Genomic DNA, 24,069 nt, shown 5'->3' with positions numbered 1-24,069 from the left:
GTGAAATTTCTTACAAGAATAATTTTAACTTTAATGTTCTTGTCTGTATACTAACACCATGCAAGCAGCTATGAAGTAGAAGCATTCTCAAAAATAAAAACACTAAACTTCAAAAATTAAGCCATTAACAATAATTCCCACAATATTTCTATTGTTTTAATAATTAATCTTATAAAATATTTTTTTGCCCATTGATTGAACAAGCCCCTCAATCTTTCCACAATAATTGGCTAAGTTACATCTCCTCGAATCTTTGAATATGGCCAAGTTAAGAAGTGGTTCAACACCCCCAATAATCTTTGAACAAGACATGGCCCTTGTTAACGCCTTTTTGTTCAACAGGGAGTTATACCAATGACAGCGCCCTCACAGGCCATGTAACACTTAAAACATTCTCAACTTGCGACTATTTTACAATTTGATGGAGTTAATAGTTTCATAATACATGCCTAATTTATCAGGACTCTCCAAATTTGTCAGTAGTATTGGCTTTAGCTAAAATTCAGATATGAACGATTCATTGATATATATATATTGCATAGCCCCTAAAATGTGGGTGTATCAGCGACTGCTGCTCGTGTCATTGAAGGAGTGCAACAACTAAGAACCAAGTGAATGCTAATGAGGCTGTTTTGGCCACACCAACATCCTTGGCATCACAGCAGGTAAATGAGGCAGAGGAACACCCTAAAGAACCTGGAAAGTTTACATAAGGAATGGATAGGGAAGAGACTGAAAGAATGGCAAAAAATCAAGATCAAAGTCACAGCAGCTTAATCACCTGACCAGGAAGAGAGTTAGCCCAAAGCATTTTTTTAAAAATACATACTGTAAATGCATTAATTATTCACTGGGTTTTAATTTTGGTATTTTTAGCTAAATTAAATCTACATAAACATGTAAAATAACAATAAAACTCGTTGTTTCCTTGACAAAATTGTGAAATTAAAACACAGTGAATATGCTGAAAACATCAAAATAGTGAAATTAAATATCAGTGTATATAAATTGTTTGACAGTTGTTATTTTACACACTGCACATGCTCTGTCAGAAGCACTGTTCCCTTTAATTTTTTTGAATCATGAAAATTTGCCCATTTTCCCCTTGAAATGTTTTTTCTGCATACAAAATGCATGGAAAGTTTCTCAAAATTTCACTGAGAAACTACAATTGAATCTGAGAAAATTGAGCGAAATTAAGGCTTAGAGGGGACACTGGTCAGAAGTTCATCACGCTTACTTCCTGATGCATAATTGTGTAAATCACCAGATGTAAACAGCGCCACCAAGTTTCAAACTGAGACAGGTGGTTGTTCAATCAAGGGGCAGAAATGTACAGCACACTGTTCTTCTAACTTAATAAAAACATCCAAATCCTTAACAAGATTATTTCCGGCTTCAGCATTGTGGAAATCATACAAAATAGATTTGTTTTTTGACAGAGATGCACGAGAACATACTTAGTGAGGATTGACTCAGTTCATTACCTTTATTTTGCATACTACAGAACTTGAATACAAAACTAATGTATAATAATAACTTTTCTACAAACATTTTTTTTATATAATAAGTATATTACAATAAAAAAAGCAGCTTTATACTTTTAGGAATAAATTTTACAGTATATAGATTTATTTGGAAAATAAAAATATTGAAATAGCACTACCTGTTTTTGCTTTTGTAGGGAAGAAAAGAATTTTTTTTAAATGAAACGCATAAATGCTCATGGTGATACAATGCTACACACCACAAGCTAATTCAGTAACATTCATCATTTAACAGCATATAAATACAAATATAATACGAATTATAAAATAAAGTTTACAAGAGCCACGCATTCTATAAAACTTGTCCAACAATAACGTTCAAGCTCAAGTTACCTTTATTACAAATCTGCTGATTGGCTAAGCAGTAGTATAACTACAAATATACAATATAATAGCCCAATCACAGCCACTGTTTCATCACATAGTATCTCTGAATGTGATAACTTTCTGGATTTCAGCACAGGGTGCATACTTTTAATAAGGAAAAGAAAAACAACATGCACACTGTGCTACAAAAACAATATGGAGTATTATCTGAAAGGCAGTTACCATACCAACACAAAATTGGCAAGTATGGAGCTATTGTTTATAATAAATATTGGACTAGGATGAGATTTCCATCAATACAAGTTACGATAGTTGGTCACCAATAAAAAGTGGGTTGAATTACCGGGGTAACACCCAAATCAATAAATCTGAGCTAATCTATAGTAAGTGTCTGATCAAATCAAATAAGAAGTTGTTAATAATGCTGTATTATCAATGCACATGAGGATGCATATTCAACAGTGATTGGTTAGACTTGATCACATGAGGAGAATAATCAACTGTGATTGGTTAAGCTTGAACACACAAGAATCGTCAACAGTCACTGGTTAGACTTGCCCACATGATGAACATATTCAATAGAGATTGGTTTGGCTTAACCACATTTGAATTGTCAACAGTGATTGGTTAGAATTGGCCGCATAAAAATTCTTTTCAAAAGTGATTGGTTAGAATTGCCCAAATGAGAAGAATAATCAACAGTGATTGGTTAGACTTGCCCACATGAGAAGAATAATCAACAGTGATTGGTTAGAATTGCCCAAATGAGAAGAATAATCAACAGTGATTGGTTAGACTTGCCCACATGAGAAGAATAATCAACAGTGATTGGTTAGACTTGACCACATGAGAAGAATATTCAACAGTGATTGGTTAGACTTGACCACATGAGAAGAATATTCAACAGTGATTGGTTAGACTTGCCCACATGAGAAGAATATTCAACAGTGATTGGTTAGACTTGCCCAAATGAGAAGAATAATCAACAGTGATTGGTTAGACTTGCCCACATGAGAAGAATAATCAACAGTGATTGGTTAGACTTGACCACATGAGAAGAATATTCAACAGTGATTGGTTAGACTTGCCCACATGAGAAGAATATTCAACAGTGATTGTTAAGGCTTGCCCACATGAGGGTAATAGTTGATTTTTTTTATAATTCGTGAAAACATTTACATATTTTTTTTTTCTGGAGTTGTTAATATATTATTTGTTAAATGGAGACTGCATTGCATATTTTAAATAGCTGCATGTCGGAGATAAACTAAAGAGGTTAGTACTCAAACTAGACATGCATTAAATATTCTGATTGAAATGATAATATTGTCTTTAAAAGTCTTGTACTTTTTCACACACTGCTCTTAACTGATAACCTCTCAATAATTCATTTACTTTTTTTTGATTTTAAGTCTTGATTGTCATTTCATTTTGAGGGCATACCAGTGATTTTCCTCTGATGCACAAACCTGAATCTGATAAAAACATATTCTAACTCGCCTCATTCTAATAACAAAATGGTGGACATTCTAACTAGCCTCATTCTGATAACAAAATGGTGGACATTCCTACTAGCCTCATTCTGATAACAAAATGGTGGACATCCCTACTCGCCTCATTCTGCTAACAAAACGGTGGACATTCCTACTAGCCTCATTCTGATAACAAAATGGTGGACATTCCTACTAATCTCATTCTGGTAACAAAATTGTAGATCTACTAGCGTCATTCTGATATTAAAATGGTAGACATTCCTTCTAGCTTCATTCCAATAACAAAACGGTGGACAATCCATCCCGAACATGGAGTACCCACTAGCTTCCCTGAAGACTACTCAACTTCTAGCTATTTTCTTTAGATTAGAACTCAAATGACCTGTCCCAGAGGGCAGTCTTTAATGCTACTACATTCAGATTCAATCCTGTAATGCTAACATTCAAACCACTCATTTATATCAGATCCAGCTCAATAGATTATAAAAAGTAAACAGATGACCAAGCTTTTTCATGATTCACATGCTAGACAAAGAAATACTGAATTTCACCCCACAGCTAAGTTCTAAGTAAAAACCAGAAAAAGACATGCTAGTTTTAAATCTGCCTCATGTATGCAATCCTTAATACAAGCCTGGACAGCATGGGCTTTAATAAAACATGTGCATTGGAAACGAACGACATGTTGTTTAATGTTTGGTTCATCGTGATTAGATTGAAAAAATACTGTGGCATTTATTCTTAGGCCAGCAATTCAAAAACTAATTTAAAGTTCATTCAGAAATATGGAAGATGTTTATTTCACTGGCAAACTAAAAAAAAATTGCAATAAATCTAGATATTAGCTATTAAAAGAATTATTATATTAAAATTTGTGACAACTGGCAAGATACTGGTATTACAATACATCTTCGTCTCTCTCACTCACTCTTTCACTCTCTAACCGATAGAACCATGTACATCTCTCTACTCAGATCGAACTCATTATAACGCTATCTGACTAAGGTCAACAGGGGTCAACTAGATGTTGCTTTCGTTCATCAGCGAGGAGAGTGACTGGAAATACAATGAGAGAGAAAAGTGAACTCCAATGGTACTTCATACTTAGGTCGCTATTACAAACAACAAACATCTATGGTAAGTATCACACAAATCTATTTTTATATTCTCATTTAATAACGTTTTTTACCTCCGCTAGCCTGACTCGTAAAATCTAAATTCTGTAAATTTCGTCTTAAAACAGACACAAAAAAACATATATTCAATATTTTGCATATTTTTGGAATACATTTATATATTTTATATATCTTTTAATGTTCAAATAGTAATAAAATGGTTAACTGCCAATTTTTCAAATATTACTAACAAATTTCTAAGAATTTAATTATTTTTAAAACATAGCCAAGTTTTCACTATATAAATTCATGGTAAAAATGTTCTCTCTTTGGCAGAATGGAATAAGATAATTAGTGACAAATGGTAAAATAAGTTTGTTTTAGGTACTATACATGTTAGTAACCATGTATGTGCAAAAAATCAAAGAGGCAGCATGGAAAACGCAGATATTTTTGAGTACATTTAAATAACCTTAATTGAAATGACACCTTGATGGACACAGCATAATACGAGTTTGTACGCCAAAAAAATAAAAAAAAAAAATACAGGAAAATATACATATTAAAGTAATCTGAAATGCATATGCATTAGAGATTTAAATATTTATCAAAAGAATGCTGTTTTTTTTCTATAATACCAGTATGTTAAAGTTATTGTACCCATCAAGATACAATATCCAACAAAATTCTGCTAAAATTAAAATAAATTGATATTCAAGTTTGGCCGAATTTGCTCAAAGCTAGAAAACGTAATAAAAAGCATTTATTACTAGTTTTGATTCTCATTTTTCTTGATGTGGGTTTTTAATGAACACTATCATTTTTCTCGCCAAAATTATCAGAAAATATTTTATGTATTTTACTATAAAATTGTCCTTTTTTTTTGACTGTATGGACAGAATTTTCTTTGGTGCATTTATTGATTAAATTTTGTGTGCAAAAAAATAATGCTTTTTTTTGTAATTGGTAACAAAAAGTTGACTTTAGCGTTCATGTTTATCGACACGATGTCCAAATTTTCAAACTACACACAGAATAGAATGTTCAATGTAAAAAAAAATAAGAAATATATGGTATTGTAAAAGTAACTCTAGAAACCGCCAGTTTTTGAATAATCTGAATGACAGCAAAAAGTATGTCAGTAGATAAAAGGTGTGACCCGACTGGGTGTCAAGTCATTAGTGATATCATACCAAATAAAAGCATTTTATAAGCCGGCATGTACTTCGGCACGATTACCTAAACGCAACAATAACAATGTCGTGACACACATTTTAGCAGATATTAATCTTCTTCGCAAAGTGACACTGATGAGATTGCATCATGACAACGCTTTTATTTGTCCTGATGTGAAATCGCCGCTTGACAAAAATTTATAATGAGCCGTTTCAAGTACAGCCGCCGTAAGAAACCGGTCAACTAGAAAACTCCTGACTAGATAGCATGTGGGTGTGTCCCACTGGCAGTCACGTACTATCAATGTTACAAAAATTGGTTATTTAACTAAATTTTCCTCATAAAATATAATCAAAAATATAATCAAAATTACCTGACACCTGCAAATTAAAACTAAATGTATTCCGTCACCATCAGTGTCCTGGTAACCACAGACGTTTACTTTTTGTGAGAATAAAATTAAATATAAAATACAGTTTTATATAAGCATAATATTTTTTCTTCTAAATAATACCGGAAAATTGTTTAAAAAAAGGCAATATTTAAAGAATATTTCAGATATAAAACGAATAAAGCTTTAGTTTGGTCCAAATATGGAAGGCGTCTCAAACAGGACACTTTATAATCGGTGGGATAATAAATGTTGCCACAACTCAACATTATATGACATATATCTCATGACGTATTGTATAAAAGAAAAAAAAAACATTGCACAGGTTCAAATCTAAGTGTTAACAGAGTATTACCACACTGAGTAAAGCACTGCCAAGTGATGAAAGCATGTAGAATATAGAACATGTCATTTGACAGTCTCAATTATTGATAATTATAGAGATAATTAATCTGAGACTAGGTCCCTGTGCAGAGTCTGACTATGTCGATTACAGCTTGCAAGTGTAGAAAACACCATATAACATCCAGGATTTTTACAGTGATACATTTCTAATAGGTGACGCTTACGATAATGTTCCTGTAAAAGTACTTTGCTTACGTATCTCTTTTTACATATTGTACACGTAAATACGTTATGTTTCGGTGGTTGGTCTTGTCCATGGGTTGGTGACTTTTCTGGTTCAGTTGTTGGAGGGTGATCATGGCCGTTACTTGGTGGCTGATCATGTTTGTTTGTTGGTGGAGAGCCAGGACTATCATTGTTGGAAGACGTATCAGCTGCTTCCAGTGCCGCTTTCAGTTGAGACGGATACACTTCAAAAGCGATATCAATCTCTTGGCTTTCATCATCAGCATATTTAGAAGCTTTCTTGAGGTTAAAATCGTGACTTTTCTCAAACTCTTTCTGAGGATGGTAGCCGTTTATTGCAGACGAACCAGCTTCAATTGACAAATCACCGTCATCATATTCCTCATTACTTTTTTCAGTTTTTACTTGAATTTTCAAATCATGGTGTGTGTTGTTATTTTGGTTTAAATCAGAGATAAACATTCCATTGCTTTCTGTTGGACGTTTAATAGCATGAAAATAGTTATCCTCTGCAACATCTTGTACTCGGTACAATTGATGCAAGATGTGGTCGCGGATTTGTTGATTAAACTCGTATTCCTGAATGAAATTTCCATCACCTCTGTCTTTGGCAAGTAGTTTCCGATGAAGGTTAATGTTAGAGCTATGCCTATCGCGACTGCGTTTAGATGGAAACGCGGCATTGCAGCCCCTGATCGTACAGGCATGCATTATCTTCAAGTGAACATTCTGGTAATGCGTTTTTACACCATGTGTACTCTGAAATGGTTTAGCACAGTCTAAACAGAATGGGATTCCATCTTTCATCAAATAGACATCATTTAAATTCAAATTACACAATTGAGGTTCATTGTTTTTCAGGATTATCATCCCGGGCGAGTTTGGCATAGATGGGCTGCTAGTACAATCTGCATTCATCGGTAAAGAAATGCCAGGACTATGTGGAATGGCATCATATTCAGAGACACTATCGGGGTCTTTATTCTCTACATCTTCTTTATGGAAGAGACTCATCCCTTCTTTGGGCAAATAAGGATGGTGATAGGTGGGTTGTATCGTTTGCATCATCATCAGCTGACCTATTGTAAAATGGGACTCAGGTTTTATCATCATTCCTGGCGTAGGCATGTAATGTTTGCTAATCTCAGAAATGTTTCTTTCAATGGATGACATTTCATGTTCATCTTCTTCATTTGCTCCTTGGCCATCATCCATGATATCCGTATCTTCATCCTCTTGGTCCACATTATAATCCATGCCTTCGGCTTTCTTACTGGGAGAACTAGTCACCACTGGAACTTTCTTTTCAGGCATTTCTTCATCATCACAGTTGGCATCATTTTTGTCATACAAAATGCTCTCCTGCTCGTGAGACATTACCTGAGTGGGAGAGACCTCAGATTCATGGTCACTATCACTACTAACCTCATCTTGGTAAGTTTCATCATTTGCTGGGCATCTGGTAGGAGTATTACTCTTTCGTTTTCTGACTCCAAGATTCAGTCTTTGTTCGTTGTCATCAGCGAGCACCTTATCGTCGTCTTCCCCTTGATTATTTATGGTCTGCGACGAAAGCTTTGTTGGCTTCAAACATTTACGGGGGTTTTTCTTCAGATGAAGAGAAGAATCAAACTTCACATCGTTTTCAGTGGAACAATTTGGAATTGAGGCATTGCTGTCACTGTCGGTAGGACTGACAACTGTTATACCGTTCATATCATTTGGCAGTTGAGATTGGTCATGTGTTTGATTCGTTGGGCAACGCAAATCTAGCAGAGCTTCGGTACTTGTAATAACAGGCGGCATCAATGAAGGGCTGACGATCCCACTGTCATGATGGGGGACACCAAGCACTGACGGATTCAGAAATCTATCATTCATGGCTCCTAAAACTGGAGGTGATGAATTGGCACTCAGAAAATTATCAGCTCTGGCTGCAGTGTCTGATATCTGTACTCTTTGTTTGGGTATTGCAGAATGAATTTTAGGGTTTGGGTTTGAACTATGCCGATTTCTACTCCTAAGCGAGCTAAACAGCATATTGCAGCCATCTATGGTACATTTATACTTTTGTTTTAGATGTACCGAGCTGTAGTGAATCTTCCACGTCCCCTTATTATAGAAAGCTTTATTGCATAGATTACAAGTGACTTGTTTAGGTCCAGAGCTGTTGATGGTATAGGGAACAAGATATCGCTTTTTCGGCTGAACTGATTTGCGTAGATGTTTCAATTTCATGGATAAATATGACGAATGGTGATTGGTTCTTTCCATGGAAGATAGAACGTATCGTTTTGGCATTTCATCTTCAGCAATGGCAGGTGAGGATGACGCAGAAACTGATGGACTTGTATCTGGTGTAGTGACTTCGATGTTCAGTACTGGAGATTCATTCCTTGGTATCGGTGGGGGAGGAGGCGTGGCTGCGGTCTCACTTTTTGGCGAATGCTTAGAGACTGGGCTACAATTAGTACTGTTGCTACAAGTACTGGCCGGCCGTTTCTGATCAGGCAGAGACAGCTCCATGTCCGCAGGACTTTGATTATAGCCTGCAAATACAGTTTGTGGTTGGGATGGGGGAGGGGGTGGCGATTCCGAGCGTACTTGACGATTGATACTCAACTGTCTAATAGTATTCATACGTTCAATAAAAGCTCGGATATCAGATTCGTTACTTGTTGACGTTGCTTGTGGTGTTTTGCCTTCATTTTTATCTTGCTCTATCATCACTTCCGTGATAGATTTTGTCTCTCCGAAACGTAGAAACTGCTGTAGGATCAAGCTTTCCTCCTCTCTCGATGCCATAGCCCATTCTTCCAACACCTTTCCATCTGGTGCCTGTTTGATAAGAAGAAAAATTGAAAATAAAAAATAAAATTAGATAATCTACCAAATCGTGATGAATTCTCATCTTAAGTCTTTGCAACACAGAAATGTCAAAGTAAGTTTGTAGAATTTGTGAAATCTTCTTAAGTCGCACTCTGAAATCATTCCTTTACTGGGACTATTGTATTATATATATTATATAGATAGTTTTAATACTTAAGGATCGAAAACAACTGTAGATATGTTTTAGAAAAAATATTGAATGATGGGTTTAATTATCCTGCAGTTTTTATAAAAATACCTACATTTGCAAGTACACTGTCTGCTGATGCCATAGAGGACGCACTTTTATTTAGTTGCCTTAAAACAGGGTGATCTCCAATTTTGCAAATGAAGGTGTATACGTGGAAGTCAAGAAATAGAGACTTTAATACACTACAGGCGGTGTTGGTTCAGTTGTACTGAATCCACACTATTACTCATCAGTTAAAAACAAAACAAAATGACATATCATGCATTTTCCTATTTGTTATTTACAGAGGTGTATTTTTGGTCAAAATAAGTAATATTTTGAATGATTCAGTATTCCAGTACAACAAATGTGATTTTTGGTTTTAATAGAGCAAATATGATTATCCCTGTAATATTATTCACATTAAACAAGGCATGAAATTCGAGAGGGGGTCCATTTTTTTGTATTGTTACTTGTGTAACAGCCTGTAGCGCTTGGTTTACTTTTACATAGTATTTACCACCTGCCAGCCTTAGATCAATAAACATGGAATCAATTCAACATACTGTATTCACTCTATTATAAGTACATCTCCAAATTTGACAGAAGTCATTTCCGTAAAAAGCATGTGCTGGAGAAAATACAGCATAGATATATGCAACACAACACCACACAGACTTGCATCTCAAAGACACATACTGTACACAACAAATTGCACATCTAATTACATACATGAGTGACCATCTGTGCCTCCATAGACTAACCATGGAATTCAAATGAAGCAACTGTGTTCATTCCAATGCAATGCAGAGTCCCCATCCAAAGACACAATTAATTCAAATAATAAAGGTACTGAGGGTATAGTAAATATGCAATAAATGGGGCAGAGGAGGGGAAGATACTGGATGCATGTATTCGTTGGGCCACAAATTGACTGGCAATAAAAAGTGATACTGTTTTCTGATAAAGGAACATATTTTGTTTTAATCATTTATTTGACAGTAGTCTGTAGTCCATGTAATACCAAAATACCAAAAGTGGTGTTTTTTTAATCCTTTTTCTGTATTCTGTGAACTAGTCCATGTAATACTAAAAGCTGTGTTTTTTTTAATCATGGTTTTTGTATTCTGCAAATATTCAGAAATACATGTATAATCCCATTTTAAACAATCAAAAATAGTGGGATTGTTTCATGAAAAACACAGGTTTTTGACGGAAACTTTCATTAGAAAATCATTAAAAATTCACTAAAGCCTGAAAATAAGTCAAACTACCACACTGCATTATGGGACAGGAATTATAAAACATTGTAACAAGATATGGAAAAAGAAGTTTATAAAGCATGAAAGAACTCTTTAATTTTGGATAAAAATAATATTTTGAGATTATCTGTTTTCAACATCAACTCGTAGACTATCTTTATAGTGTTGCATTATGGGATAACACAATCCCAGTGGCAGGTAGTAATAGTTGAAACACAGCACGGGTAACCGTACCATCGGTAATTCGCGTAGCGTGGACGTTACAGCGTCATCAGATAGGATAAACCAGTCAACAGAATCATCACTTTTGTTTTCAGTGACATCCAAATCTCGTTTTTTGCTTTCGTAGGTCCCATGGGCAGTTCATAGTTTTACTTTGTGGTAATTGGCAAATACGAGGGATTTCTGACTGATGCTATTACAAACTGTAAATGAACGCGGGGATTAAACTTCCCCAAGTGATCAGAGACCCTCTACCTCTTAAATTCCAAGCACACACAGTACTTTTTTTTTTTTCTCTGCCCTCAAATTACCGATGTATCTTGCTATCCAGTCAGGTTATCAAATAGATTGTATAGCTGAACACTAATAGGTTTCTACTTGGAATGGCGATCTAAAATGCTCAACAAAAGGGAAATTTCCCAGGAGCAGCCGAGTTTTGATTACCGAGTCAAGCATGGTTAGATTGTTCCCTTACATCTCACTCGTAGCAGGTGTTGAAATTACTAATAGACGACATATGAAGCGCAATATACTCTATTATCAAATGTTTCTTTTCATAAAGATACCTTCCAAATATTTTCTTTTCACCACCAACCATGAATGCATACAACAAATGTACCTTGCTAATGGGATTATTATTGTATACTGCTTTTCATCATTTTTCTCTAAAATGACTTATTACATAAAACTTGATTTCAACTTAACAATGTACCGTATTTGCTCTAATAGAAGCGCATATAAACCTAAAATCATATTTGCTGTATAAATTATTATTACTTATTTTGACCAAGGGTTTTTCTAAACCCGGTAACAGCGGCCGCTGGCGCCCTCTTACCAAATTGCCGATTGAACTTTCAAGTCATAAATCTATTTCTTGAGCTGCGCACTTCCGTGCTGCCGTACAACATGAAATTTTTCTCAAATATATTTTTTTCTGTGAAAACTTCCCAGCAACACCAGCTGACAATGTGTCTGGACACCAAATACACTAAAATTACTCCAAAAATATTTCAATGGTGATAGATACACCGTTAAAATGTCCTAGAAACCTTCTAATATGGCGTTTCCAGCTCGCTCGTTTGTGTGTACTCCCTCTTGTTCAGTTTTTCTAGAAAAACCCCTGTTGACCATAGAAACATCGCTGTAATTTATATAAGCACATGCATAAAAAAGCAAATTTTTGGACATTTTGAAGATGAATGAAACTGTCTATATGTATTTGATCTTAAAAAAATATATTTTTGTACGAAGTGATGACCTGTGTCATCAATATTTTGAATACTGTGGCCAAAATATTGGTAACCTTGTTTTTGTCAAACCAAATGCTGAAGTAACATTCAGATCACGAGTGATAATGTTATGATAATGTCACATGGCATTACTTGGCCAGAAATTAAACTGATTGAAAACTGTTCAAGTAGTTGTAATCACATTTTCTAGTATGTCTCATTAATTGACTCTTTGAAAGCTTTAAAGTCAACTTTCACAAAATGACTACAGACAAGAGGTGTTTCTAGCATCTAATAATTCAGTACAAAAAAAAAACATTTTTTGGTTTACATGAATTATTATTGACATGTGCTTCTAAAAGAACAAATTTGGTTACACGCAATGAAACAAATATGTCTACCTGGTCCACAACTACGACTTCACAGACAAATATTTAGGTAAATACATGAAAAATGTTGCTTTGAAATTTCGGTGGTTAAAATAATGGTGCTCAAAAGTACAAATTCACACCAAAATTAATTTTGTTTAAATTAAATCATATTCTTGACTCCCTCTGGATTTTTGGATTTCTGTTTGAATGCCATTAAAATTCTGGCATTAATTTTTTAGTCAAGACCTGTACTGGAGGCAATCGGAAATTATATCTATCAAGTATAAGACTGAAATTAACATTTGAAAAATATAAACAAAATGTTGCATTAAAAAAATTTGCAGAAAAAATTGTGGCTTTTAAAGGTTAAACTTTTTATTTGGAACAAATAAAGCAAAAATGGCAGCAATTTAGAACACATACAAGCTAATGAATTTTTACTGCTAGGAATATGTGAGATTTCAGGATTTTAATTCACTTGTGAAGAAAAGTAACTCTGGGTTGTAGAACCCCAGAGAAATGTTCACTGCTATGAAAATTTGCTCTCAATAAATTATAGCAGTTTACAGAAACAAATATGATTTATGGATCATGATATGATATGTAATCTTTTATAATCATTTTGTAATATTTAGTAAATCCGAATTTTAGTTTATCACAATTTATATTAAAAAGTTTAGGATAGCGAAAACAATGGTAATTGTCTAACCAATTCATGAAATAAATCTCCCGATTTACCTTTAAATATATTCAAATGTACACAATAGCAAATAGCAAACGTGAATTATGGAGTAAAAACGTGAATTATGGAGTACAAACCTGAAGAACGTATCCTCTGGCATAATCTTCATACATCCATCCAAGACCATGGAGAACCTGAATAACTTCATCATGTTTCAATACGCTGAAGAGACGATCCAGGAGAATCTTTAGTCGTATAGGAATCGCTTGGGTGCCATACAGGATGAGACTTCCGATATCAAATACGATATTGAACTGGACCACTTCGACTTGAAATGACGGATAGAGATGACGTGTACTGAGTTTGTCCATGGCTGAATTAAACAGATACCAAGCCTGGCTCAGTGGTTGATGGCTGATGATGATTTAGTGTTGGCAGGAACATGCAGATTGCAAAGCGATGTAGGAATCCAACTTTTCTCATGCACAGATATAAACACGAAGAGACCAACAAACTCATGCACACTGAGCTCAAAAAGATTAACTAAAGCAGGAAGCGATCACAGATACTACTGGTGTTATAACATATAATGTCATTTGTTAAACTATATACATGTATCACTTCATATAAACCCTAAACAGAGAGAATAATTATTTCTTTTTTTTTCAAAAGTACTTTAACTGGACTGATCTGTGGGCATTATACACCCACACGGTGCTGGTGGGTAAGTAATTATATTTTACTTTTTAATACTACATTATTTGCTCTATTAGTAGCCCATGCAAAAATATAAATAACAGACAAATATCGCTATGGTCAAAATAAAGCTATAGTGTTAAAGATCCAGCATATGATATATGTATTTGCCTTATTTTTACTTCTTTTGATGATGTGCTTTTAACAGAATAAGGTATAGGTGTATACTGTAAAATTTGAGCTGGAATTAATTTTCGCTGAAAAGATTTTTTGGGTGTTTTGCATGGAATTTATTTTCACTGTTTTTTGATGAGTTGAATGTAAAATATAGAAAACAACGTATATTCGCTGGATTTTATTCTCACTGAATCATTCTTTCAGCAAAAATAGCAAAAATTAATTTCAAGTGAAAATAAAGTATTTTACAGTATGTTTATAACTACTTTCAAACCATCACAAACAGATTTGAATTTAAATTTTATTCTACAGTACACTGCTTTATTTTATTAACTGAGCTTTATCAGTCTAACCCTGAATTAATTAACTTTGATGAACTTTGAAGTACTTAAAAATGCATGTGACAGACATCTCACAGGACAGTGATGAGCTTGTAACACAATTTGTATTGAAAAATACATGTTGCATAATTTTGACAACTTAAGACAAATTCAAATTTCGCACTACGGTACTGAGTATATTACTGTGCATATATTTGGGGAGAAAAACTCCCATTGTATATAAAGTAAAACTATTACACAGGGAACTCAGCCAAATAAATGTAAATGTTTTGCCAATAATATGATTCATATCAATAATAATACATGACTTTTCAATCTCATGTCAACGAGCACAATTTTGAGATGAGATGAAAATGTGACCATTTTCGATGTCATTCCATGTAATGACTCAGTCATAAAGATTTTCCCATGAGCCCATTATAACTGAAGCATGAGAAGATGACATTTAGTCTTCTATTCAGCCCAAACCTTCTTAAGATGCGAGTGATGAGAAGGAAAAACCAATGAAAATAAAATTTGAAAAGCTGTATTTTTTTTTTATAATTGCGTAACTTGATCACCTATAATGACCCAGAGAAACCAATTGGGAATGATATTTGCGTGACTGTTTAATCAGATTGGGCAGTATTCACCCCAGAAGACTTAGAGCGCCAAAGTCAACTTCAGACACCATTCATCTAAATAGTTCCATTTATAGTCTACTTTTTTCCACATGAAATGTTGAGAAAACTTTTTTGTTCCAAAACTCAAAGCAATGTCACATTTTGTCAGTTTGGTACAAAATTAGGATTGAATTCAGAGAAAATTACAGAAAACAAATTTATCCAAATTTAAGTGAGAAAAGAAATTGCCATACAAAGGGTTAAAGCGTTGAACAGAATACTTGCCAGTACATGTGTATATCTAAAATGAGTACATAAATAGTGCATGCCACAAAGCATATTTAAAGCTATATTTAGGAATTTAATACAGACACCGATGCCATCCATCATACATGCATTTTCAAGCACAGTGATCACCTACACATTATCTTGTTTATATTGTTTGTCTACTCAGGAATAAACCCAAAAAATTAGAAACTTGAACCATAAACAAAGACATTTTAATTGGACTCAACTAAAAGATCTTAAGAGACATTGAGTATGCAAATTAGGAAACATGTGCCGAGCAATTTTTAGATTAAACCCAACTTTTCAGCATATTCAATTCATGGATAAAACATTTTCTAATACTGTGTTTAAACTACACTGGATTTGTTGAGTAGACACATGCACATTTAAATGAATATGACATGAATCAACATCAATATGCAAATCAGGTACTTGATATGCATAAACTAAAAAAAAAAAAGAATATATACTGCCATTAATGCCATGAACATTGAGTCAATTTTTTTTCACTTTTAACAAAATTCTGCATGTATTTCCAAAAAATTTATCAAAAAATTAAAAATTATAAAAAGATTATAAAAAAATTCATAAAAATTTGCAAAAAGTTGCGACACAAGTTTGGCGAAAAAATGTCGGCATTCAAAGGGTTAAGTTACCTGTATAAGATTTCTAATACATGTACCTGAGACTTGAAGCAGGAAAGATGCATTATCACAATATTTTATAAACCTATTCTCAGGTCCATTTTTATTTTTCAAAATCAAATTTAAACAATATCATGTACTATAACCTGCCCTATGTTTTTGAAGAGAAGGGTCAAAATAAATTAGGTTTTATTGCGATTAAAAATTCTTACGAGAAATAGAACAGAAATTTATAATCACAAAATGCCATTCAGTGAGTGAAACAGATAATGACAATTTCAACCTCAACTATGTTACATTACATTTTTTTTTGTGATCAGAAGAAAGTTACCAAAGGACTTGCTAAATTATACTACAATACCACAACAGTTACAGATTCGTTAACAAAACATATTTGTCAGTCCGAGTTGAACGTCCTCATGAATAATTAATCGCATTATGCAATGCTAATGGTGACGTCATTTGAAACAAAATGATATTTCACAGTAAACAGGAAATTCAAATCATTATAATCCACAAATATCATTGAATCAATACCAGGTATGACCCAAATATTACAACCAATGTGTGTCCTCTTACATACAAGGATAATATTGAAGACAAGGTGTTGCTCAAATAATTTTTAAAATATGTTTTTGGTCACTGTGACATTTTAAAAACAAAATACTCCTGTGCCAGGCGACATTTCCAGACATTGAAGTCATTGCTGTATCCACGAGTACTAGTCCCCCAAATTTAATACTACGTGTTTGTAAGACAGGGCAGACTGTCCTTTGATTTGTACAGTTAAGTGAACAGTTGGCCTCTTAGATGCGAGGTGAACTCATTAACCAATGTACTATTACACTCTGACAGTGTGTATATGTAGTATTAAACAATATTAACGTATAGATATAAATAAACACAAAAAATATTGTGAAATATCAAGAGATTATTAAATGTATTATGTAAACTAACCAGACTAGACAATTTTTCCCCATAAATGGTAATAAATGGTACAAATAAAGAAAAAATTCCTTGAAGGCAATCAGTATCAATGAATTTTTATTTTCTTTTAAATTTTTCAATTTTTTTTTAAATATATTGATTGATGGCTTCAGCACTTCATCACAGTAGTAATATACAAGCAAACAGGCATTAATGAGTGGACAATAACATGCATGAGATGATGGCATCTCTACAATGTGATATACATCAATGAATGTGAAATCCATAAAGCACTTTTGTCCAACATGGGTATATTAAAATGAAAGTAGGGTATATGTACTGCTAAAATAACAAAGACAGCATGTCATGCCAACATTGACCATAACAGTATGGTGTTCCCATGCCACAGCTATAATTACAGGAAAGATGATACTGCTAATGATTTCAAGAACAACATGATATTAGGATCATACATGTATTAAGTAGGAATGTGGTGTCTGTCTTTTCAATGGCTATTTTCTCTGTACCAATGAAAACCTAATGTTATGTACAGCTACATGTAGCCAGTGAGTAAGGGCTTGCATGTGATGTAGGGATAGCCAAACCCACCAAGCCTGGGCCTATACATGTATGTAATGAGGACATTAGCCACACCCACCAGGAAAACATGGGATTGCATACATGGCAGGAGCAGGGATAGCCACACCCACCAAGAAAGCCAGAGCTCCACATGTGGCAAGGCAAGAAATAGCCACACCCACCAAGCCTGGGCGTGTATGCAGTGATGACACAGTAACCACACCCACAATTGACCAAGTAAGCCTGGGTTTGCATATGGTGTAGGGATAGCCACACCCACCAAGAAAGCCAGAGCTCCACATGTGGCAAGGCAAGAAATAGCCACACCCACCAAGCCTGGGCGTGTATGCAGTGAGGACACAGTAACCACACCCACAATTAACGAAGTAAGCCTGGGTTTGCATATGGTGTAGGGATAGCCACACCCACCAAGAAAGCCAGAGCTCCACATGTGGCAAGGAAAGAGATAGCCACACCCACTAAGCCTGGGCGTGTATGCAGGTCACAATAACCACACCCACAATTGACCAAGTAAGCCTGGGTTTGCATATGCTGTAGGGATAGCCACACCCACCATGCAAGTACCATGTCAAGACAGGGACAGATTTGTAGTCATTTCCTGTGCTGACCACCCAGAAAGGCGCACTCCATACCTATCACGGTATGATGTTCAGCTTACATGTCGTTTTACCTAAGTGTACTTTATACATGCACTATGATATAAAGCTCATACAATGAATGCTATCTATGCTTTCACAATACTATCGCGTGTATTGAATATGTCTGCACAAAAAGTCACGTTTTTTTAACTTTATCTAGAGACATATACCAGCTCTGAGTTCATGGGGTTCAAACTAAAGTCATGCGGCAGTAAAAAAAAAAATACAATCAAGACAAGGAAGGCAAAAAGACATATTTACATGAGAAAATGAATGTATTGTTTTGAAAATGCCAAAAATTAAATTACCTCTACAACATGTTTGTGAGTTTATTATTTTCAGTAAAAATATTTGTTGAAATAAGTCACATTTTTGAATACATTGGTATAAATTCCATGTTAATTTGAATCCAGAGATCAAAATATTTTTTAAGATTTTGATCAATAATTTACTTCGAAAAAATATCAGACTGTACACAAATTTGTAAAACAATGCTGAAGATTTTATTAAACAACAAAATTTCAAACATTTTCTTGCAAAATTCCTAATACTGTATAATACTTTATTTTCGCTTGAGACTAATTTTCGCTGAAGGAATAATTCAGTGAAAATAAAAGCGAGCGAATATACCTTTATAGTATATTTTACATTCAACTCGCTAAAAATCAGTGAAAATAAATTCCATACAAAACACCCAAAAAATTCTTTTCAGCGAAAATTAATTCCAGCTAAAAGTATTATACAGTGGTGTATTTTTTTCATTGAAACCATGTTTGATATTAAATCAATATTGGATATAATACACAGGATGCATGAATAACTCAAAATGCATTCAGGAAAAACAACACATTTTAAAAATGTGGGTGAATGAGTTAAGTATGTAATGGCATATGAAATCATCAATAATAATATACTGAGTTTAAAACAGGTCTACAGAGCAGCTGTAGCTAATACAGAGACATACTTGAATGACTTTGTACCAATAATTGTAGAGAAAAAGATTAAAACTTGTGAAAAGAAAAGATGTTGTAGAAAAATGTGATTAGCATTTTAATACAAGATTAAAAGATTTTATTTAGTAAGTGCTTATAATTCAATGAAAGTTAATGATAATATGGTCAAGAACGCCAACTAGGAAAGTTTATTAAATTATGTGGTATCCATACTCAGTTTAAATGAGCATTCATTAATTATGTATGCAAGACTCCGTCCACCTCAATATTCATATATTACTGTGTATAGGCATGACCAGCCTACTTCAATCAACTTTTTTTCACATGTAAAAACAATTATGAATGAAGTTTGCCAAAATTGTAATTGGAAACACAACACTCTGGGAGACACATCCGCTTCAATACTTTTGTCATCAAAACTATCATCACTTGAGTACATTGTGTACGTGTACATGTGCATGCTCCAAGACCCCACCCACTTGAACAACACATCACACCATTTTTTCTCATTCATTTGGGCTATTCGAGGAAGCTTTCAGATGATGATGCGTTAATCAACTTTGTAAAAACACATTTAATAAACAAAATCCAGTTATGTTTACATGAAATTAAAGGGAAGACGCAACTTATATTAAATAGGTTTGCAAGCCAGTTTTAAAATATAAACATTTTCGAACAAAGTCCTGATACATAGATTTGAATTTTTAGTCACAGTGGCTCTGCATGCCAATGCACCATATGGATTGAAAGTTTGTGTTGAAGCTAATTTGTTAAATAGAGAACCCCAGTGAAATGTTGCTATATGCTTCCTGTACTAGATTATTATGTCTCTGTATTGATCAGTTCTTCAAACCATGCAAAACAATGAATACAATCGTCCAAAAAAACAGATCAATTTTATGTCCTTCACATACAAGTCAGTCAGTTTTCCATTTTTGTTTGTACACGAAGTTATCAAAAATGCCACGAGTTTATTTGGGTTGGTGTAGATGAGGGGCGCAGTTTAGTTTAATCTGCCATTTTGAATATTATGCTGGTAAATAATTATTATTTTACCAAAGTTTCAAACCCCAAACCATGGGAAAACCGAATCAAAACTTTTGAAATATACAGATACCTTACCTACATTTGTACCCCCAACCCAAACTAATTTTTTTCTCATAAAACAGAATAATCGTTGATGCTGCAGGTCGGTGTCCTTTCTACATCGGTCTGACGCATATCGCGCAAGGTGTGCCAGGAATTTTCGTTTCTCAGTCAATCGCCAATTGGCACCTATTTTACGGATATTTTAAATCGTTTCAGGGGCCTGTTTACTAAATAATGATGAATGAATCTTAGAAAACTTATAAAAACAAGAACTGGCCCCAAAATTGTGCAAATTTACAATAAGTTTACGCTGCTAGTGTCTGGTTAAGAAGGCGTTCTACGCGTGATGTTATTGCACTCAAGAACGTTCTATTTCCGAACTATTTGAAACCGTAACTTACGTGAGTACTTTTGAATTTCACACACAAAATTGGTTAGTTTCTGTTGTGTCAAAGATTGAATTATGTTCGACATTAATATTTCACTCCCTAAACAATATTTCACTAAAATATGTGATTAGAAGGCAACTTAAACTGTAAAAAGCAATATCAAATTCTGTGTATGAACACTAGTGTAAAAAGGCGGCAGAGCACTATTTTAGCCAAAATCGGCTCATAAGGCGTCATATGACACAGGTCTGGGACAGCGCTTCCTGTGACGACACAATGCAGAATAATACGAAATTATTGCATTCATGACTTGTGCAATTAAAAATGGTGTTCCTATGACAGGATTATTACACACCCTTATAATATATCAATACCGCACGATTAAACTTGAATGCAATCAAATTTAAATGCCAATAAAAGTAACTTTAAGTCTTCGGAGCTTCCACAAACATCAACGATAAGTATATGCTACATTGGTTTACCCACAGTTACTAAAAAAACGTGGTTCACCTTGACATTCACAAATTCATTGGTTATTTAGGACAGAATGAATAAATTTAACTATTATTAAACATTTCAGTACTGATGTAGAAATCAGCAAACCTGTTATTGAAACACAATAATCAAACTCGTGTTACCATAGAAACCAGTCTGCTATTCAGAGCCAACCAAGGAAACTAAACCAACATTCTCGATATTGAATAACACGCAGCCCAGTGACATAAGAAGTACATCAGTTTTCTTGTTAACAGAATTGTAGTGTATGTGCAGAGTAATATGGAAGTCCACATGTGTGCTGGACTCATTGCTGCTTAGGAATTCCTGTAGTGTGTGTTTTTTTTAATGACAGTTTTCTTAGACAATCCACCATACATCCACGTAAATTATGATTTATGTTGGCTGTGCTAAGCCACTCAATGACAACTTCTTGCTGGTTGATGGGGTCTGATCCCGTCTCGGGTCCAATAAATGCCACAACAGTCTGAATCAGCAGTTGTAAAACTAACCAGGGAATTGCGCACACCAAAGATACAAAGCATCAATCAATTTAAGGCTTTTAAAACCAGGGTGTTGACAAAGCCACAATGACAAGTTCTTTTCCAAGAGGCTTTGAGTATCATGTCGGGATTTGTGTTGAGCAAACATGCATCATCATCGGCTGTCATCCCTGTGTCAGTTAGCGAAATCCACCTTAAGCCCTATCTTTGTAACACCAATACCACCCGACCAATAATGGCATGACTGATATTCTTGTGGGACAAACATGTTAAAAAGTAGTACAAATGGGAAGGACATAAAATCAATTTGTCTGTCCACCAGGGTATTGCTGTGTCAAAGTTCACTTTTTAACTAAATTGCTAGCGCACACAAGAAAGTCTTAGGCTATTTTCAAAGGAAACGTCCCCGTACATCTCATGAATTGAAACGACGTTGAATGAATATTAATCAGCCGATTGTCAGGAAGATCACATCGTTTGGGAATGAATCAAAATCTCTAGACATACTCAACCATTTATTTTTTCGTATTAAACCTAATATTATTACAATTTTCTCGAAAATTTACATTTTCACTTTGTTTATTATCTCCATATTATCTCAAAATGAATAACAGAATCAATGCATATGATAACCCTCCACTTGTCATGTATCCTTTTTGACGCCAAATTTATATATTTTCACAATCAGGTAACTAAAAAATGGAATTATTTCATTTAGAATTTAGTTTTGTCTGCTTTTTAACTGTATGAACATTTAAAATTCTAAGAATGGTTCTGGTAAGAAATTTGTATTTTTCTTTATATTTGTATCACTTGAATATGCACATTGTCACCAACATTACATATACTTTGGCTTATGTTGCAGTACAGCATGTACCATACTACATGTATATTTTTCAAATGAGGTATAATTTCACCCATAATTATGTCTTGATCATTTTTTTTCAATAAAAGATAAAAAGAAATGAAGATTTTTTTGTAAATAATTTTAAAATACATATTAATTTGACCTATAATATGGACTGTAAATTGTAACAACATGTTTTGGTTTGAAATTACTACTTAATTATAAATTTGGATATACATGTATAGTTTTTACACAAAATGACAAAAATGGGCATTTTTGAAACAATTTCCATAGTAATCCATTATTTCATGGAAAATCAATAGTATTTTCCCGAATCTCCTAATAATATTCATTCTAATGACTATAAACAGAAAATAGAAGGAAAAAAACTAATATTTCACGATGGAAAATATGGTGATGGGAAGCAAGAATGAAACACAATCACATATTTCATTCAAGTCAATTGGAGTTTGTCTCAAACAACTAGTATTTATTTACTGGTTAAAATAAATAGTGGGTAATACGAAGTGAATATACAAGTATTCATTTCTAGTCTCGTAAATTAGATGAAATCAGTGTGCACAACAGCATCGATTTAAAGTTGCACCATTATCACATGATGAATACGCATGAATTTGATTCAGAAAATCTTATCAGTAATCAACAACTACTAGCGTAATAACATACATATTTATAAATATTGTGGTGTTGAAATAATTTTGCAATGTCTTTGATCAGGACGCAAACTTCCGTAGGATTCATATCAATTCACTTAAAAGCCACAATAAAGTAACGTCGTTGGGGTTGAGGCAAGTTTTTCTGCATTTAATTTGCTTCAAACACTTAACAATGCTTTGTGATTATGTCAGTTCTATTTTTAGTAAGATTCATTTTTATTCAGCTACATATGTAATATATTGTAAATCGCCATTTAAACATTTTTTTTTACATTTTTATATATCTTTCCATAATTTCTTTTGGTAAAATTGACAATTTCGCATTGGCAACAGCTCCTGATCACAAAAAAATAATGTAGATTTTAATGCTTGTTATCATTTTGCACACCAAATCAGCAACCTTTTCCAACTGCATGTACACGTAACTTGCTACGTTCATTTCCAGTTTTTTTTTCTTAATACACCAGTCTGGGCTAACTAACACCGAGGGACACATGGAATATCAATAAGAAACACACTTCCCTTTCAATTTATTTTATTCAATCGTATAAATTGCCGTACACGGCAATGAAAAAGATACATATATAAATAAAATTAGCACATAACAACCAGATTCAAATGTGCTTGGCTACACATAGATTTTTTTTTTGAATAAATTATGCATTTTATTCAGTATAGCAAAAAAATACATGAAGATATTAACTTTATATTAATTAAGTACACATGGGATCATACAAAG

General features: G+C 33.9%; 1 protein-coding gene across 3 annotated transcripts in view; it reads right to left on the bottom strand.

Moving 5' to 3' along the window:
* Positions 1-1,464: 1,464 nt before the first annotated feature.
* Positions 1,465-24,069, bottom strand: part of LOC100378553 (zinc finger protein basonuclin-2-like) — a 44,080-nt gene continuing 21,475 nt past the window's right edge. For all 3 annotated transcript variants that reach the window (XM_085507100.1, XM_085507099.1, XM_085507101.1), the window contains exons 3-4: positions 13,602-13,837; positions 1,465-9,478 (exon numbers count right to left, since the gene is read on the bottom strand). In XM_085507100.1, coding sequence (XP_085363226.1) covers positions 6,497-9,478; positions 13,602-13,837 — 3,218 coding nt within the window. In that variant the 3' untranslated portion in view covers positions 1,465-6,496. The remainder of the gene's footprint in view (positions 9,479-13,601; positions 13,838-24,069) is intronic.

This window comes from Saccoglossus kowalevskii, chromosome 13 (assembly GCF_978046115.1).
Source record: "Saccoglossus kowalevskii chromosome 13, keSacKowa6.1, whole genome shotgun sequence".
Lineage (NCBI taxonomy): Eukaryota > Metazoa > Hemichordata > Enteropneusta > Harrimaniidae > Saccoglossus > Saccoglossus kowalevskii.
This window is presented reverse-complemented; position numbering and strand designations above follow the sequence as displayed.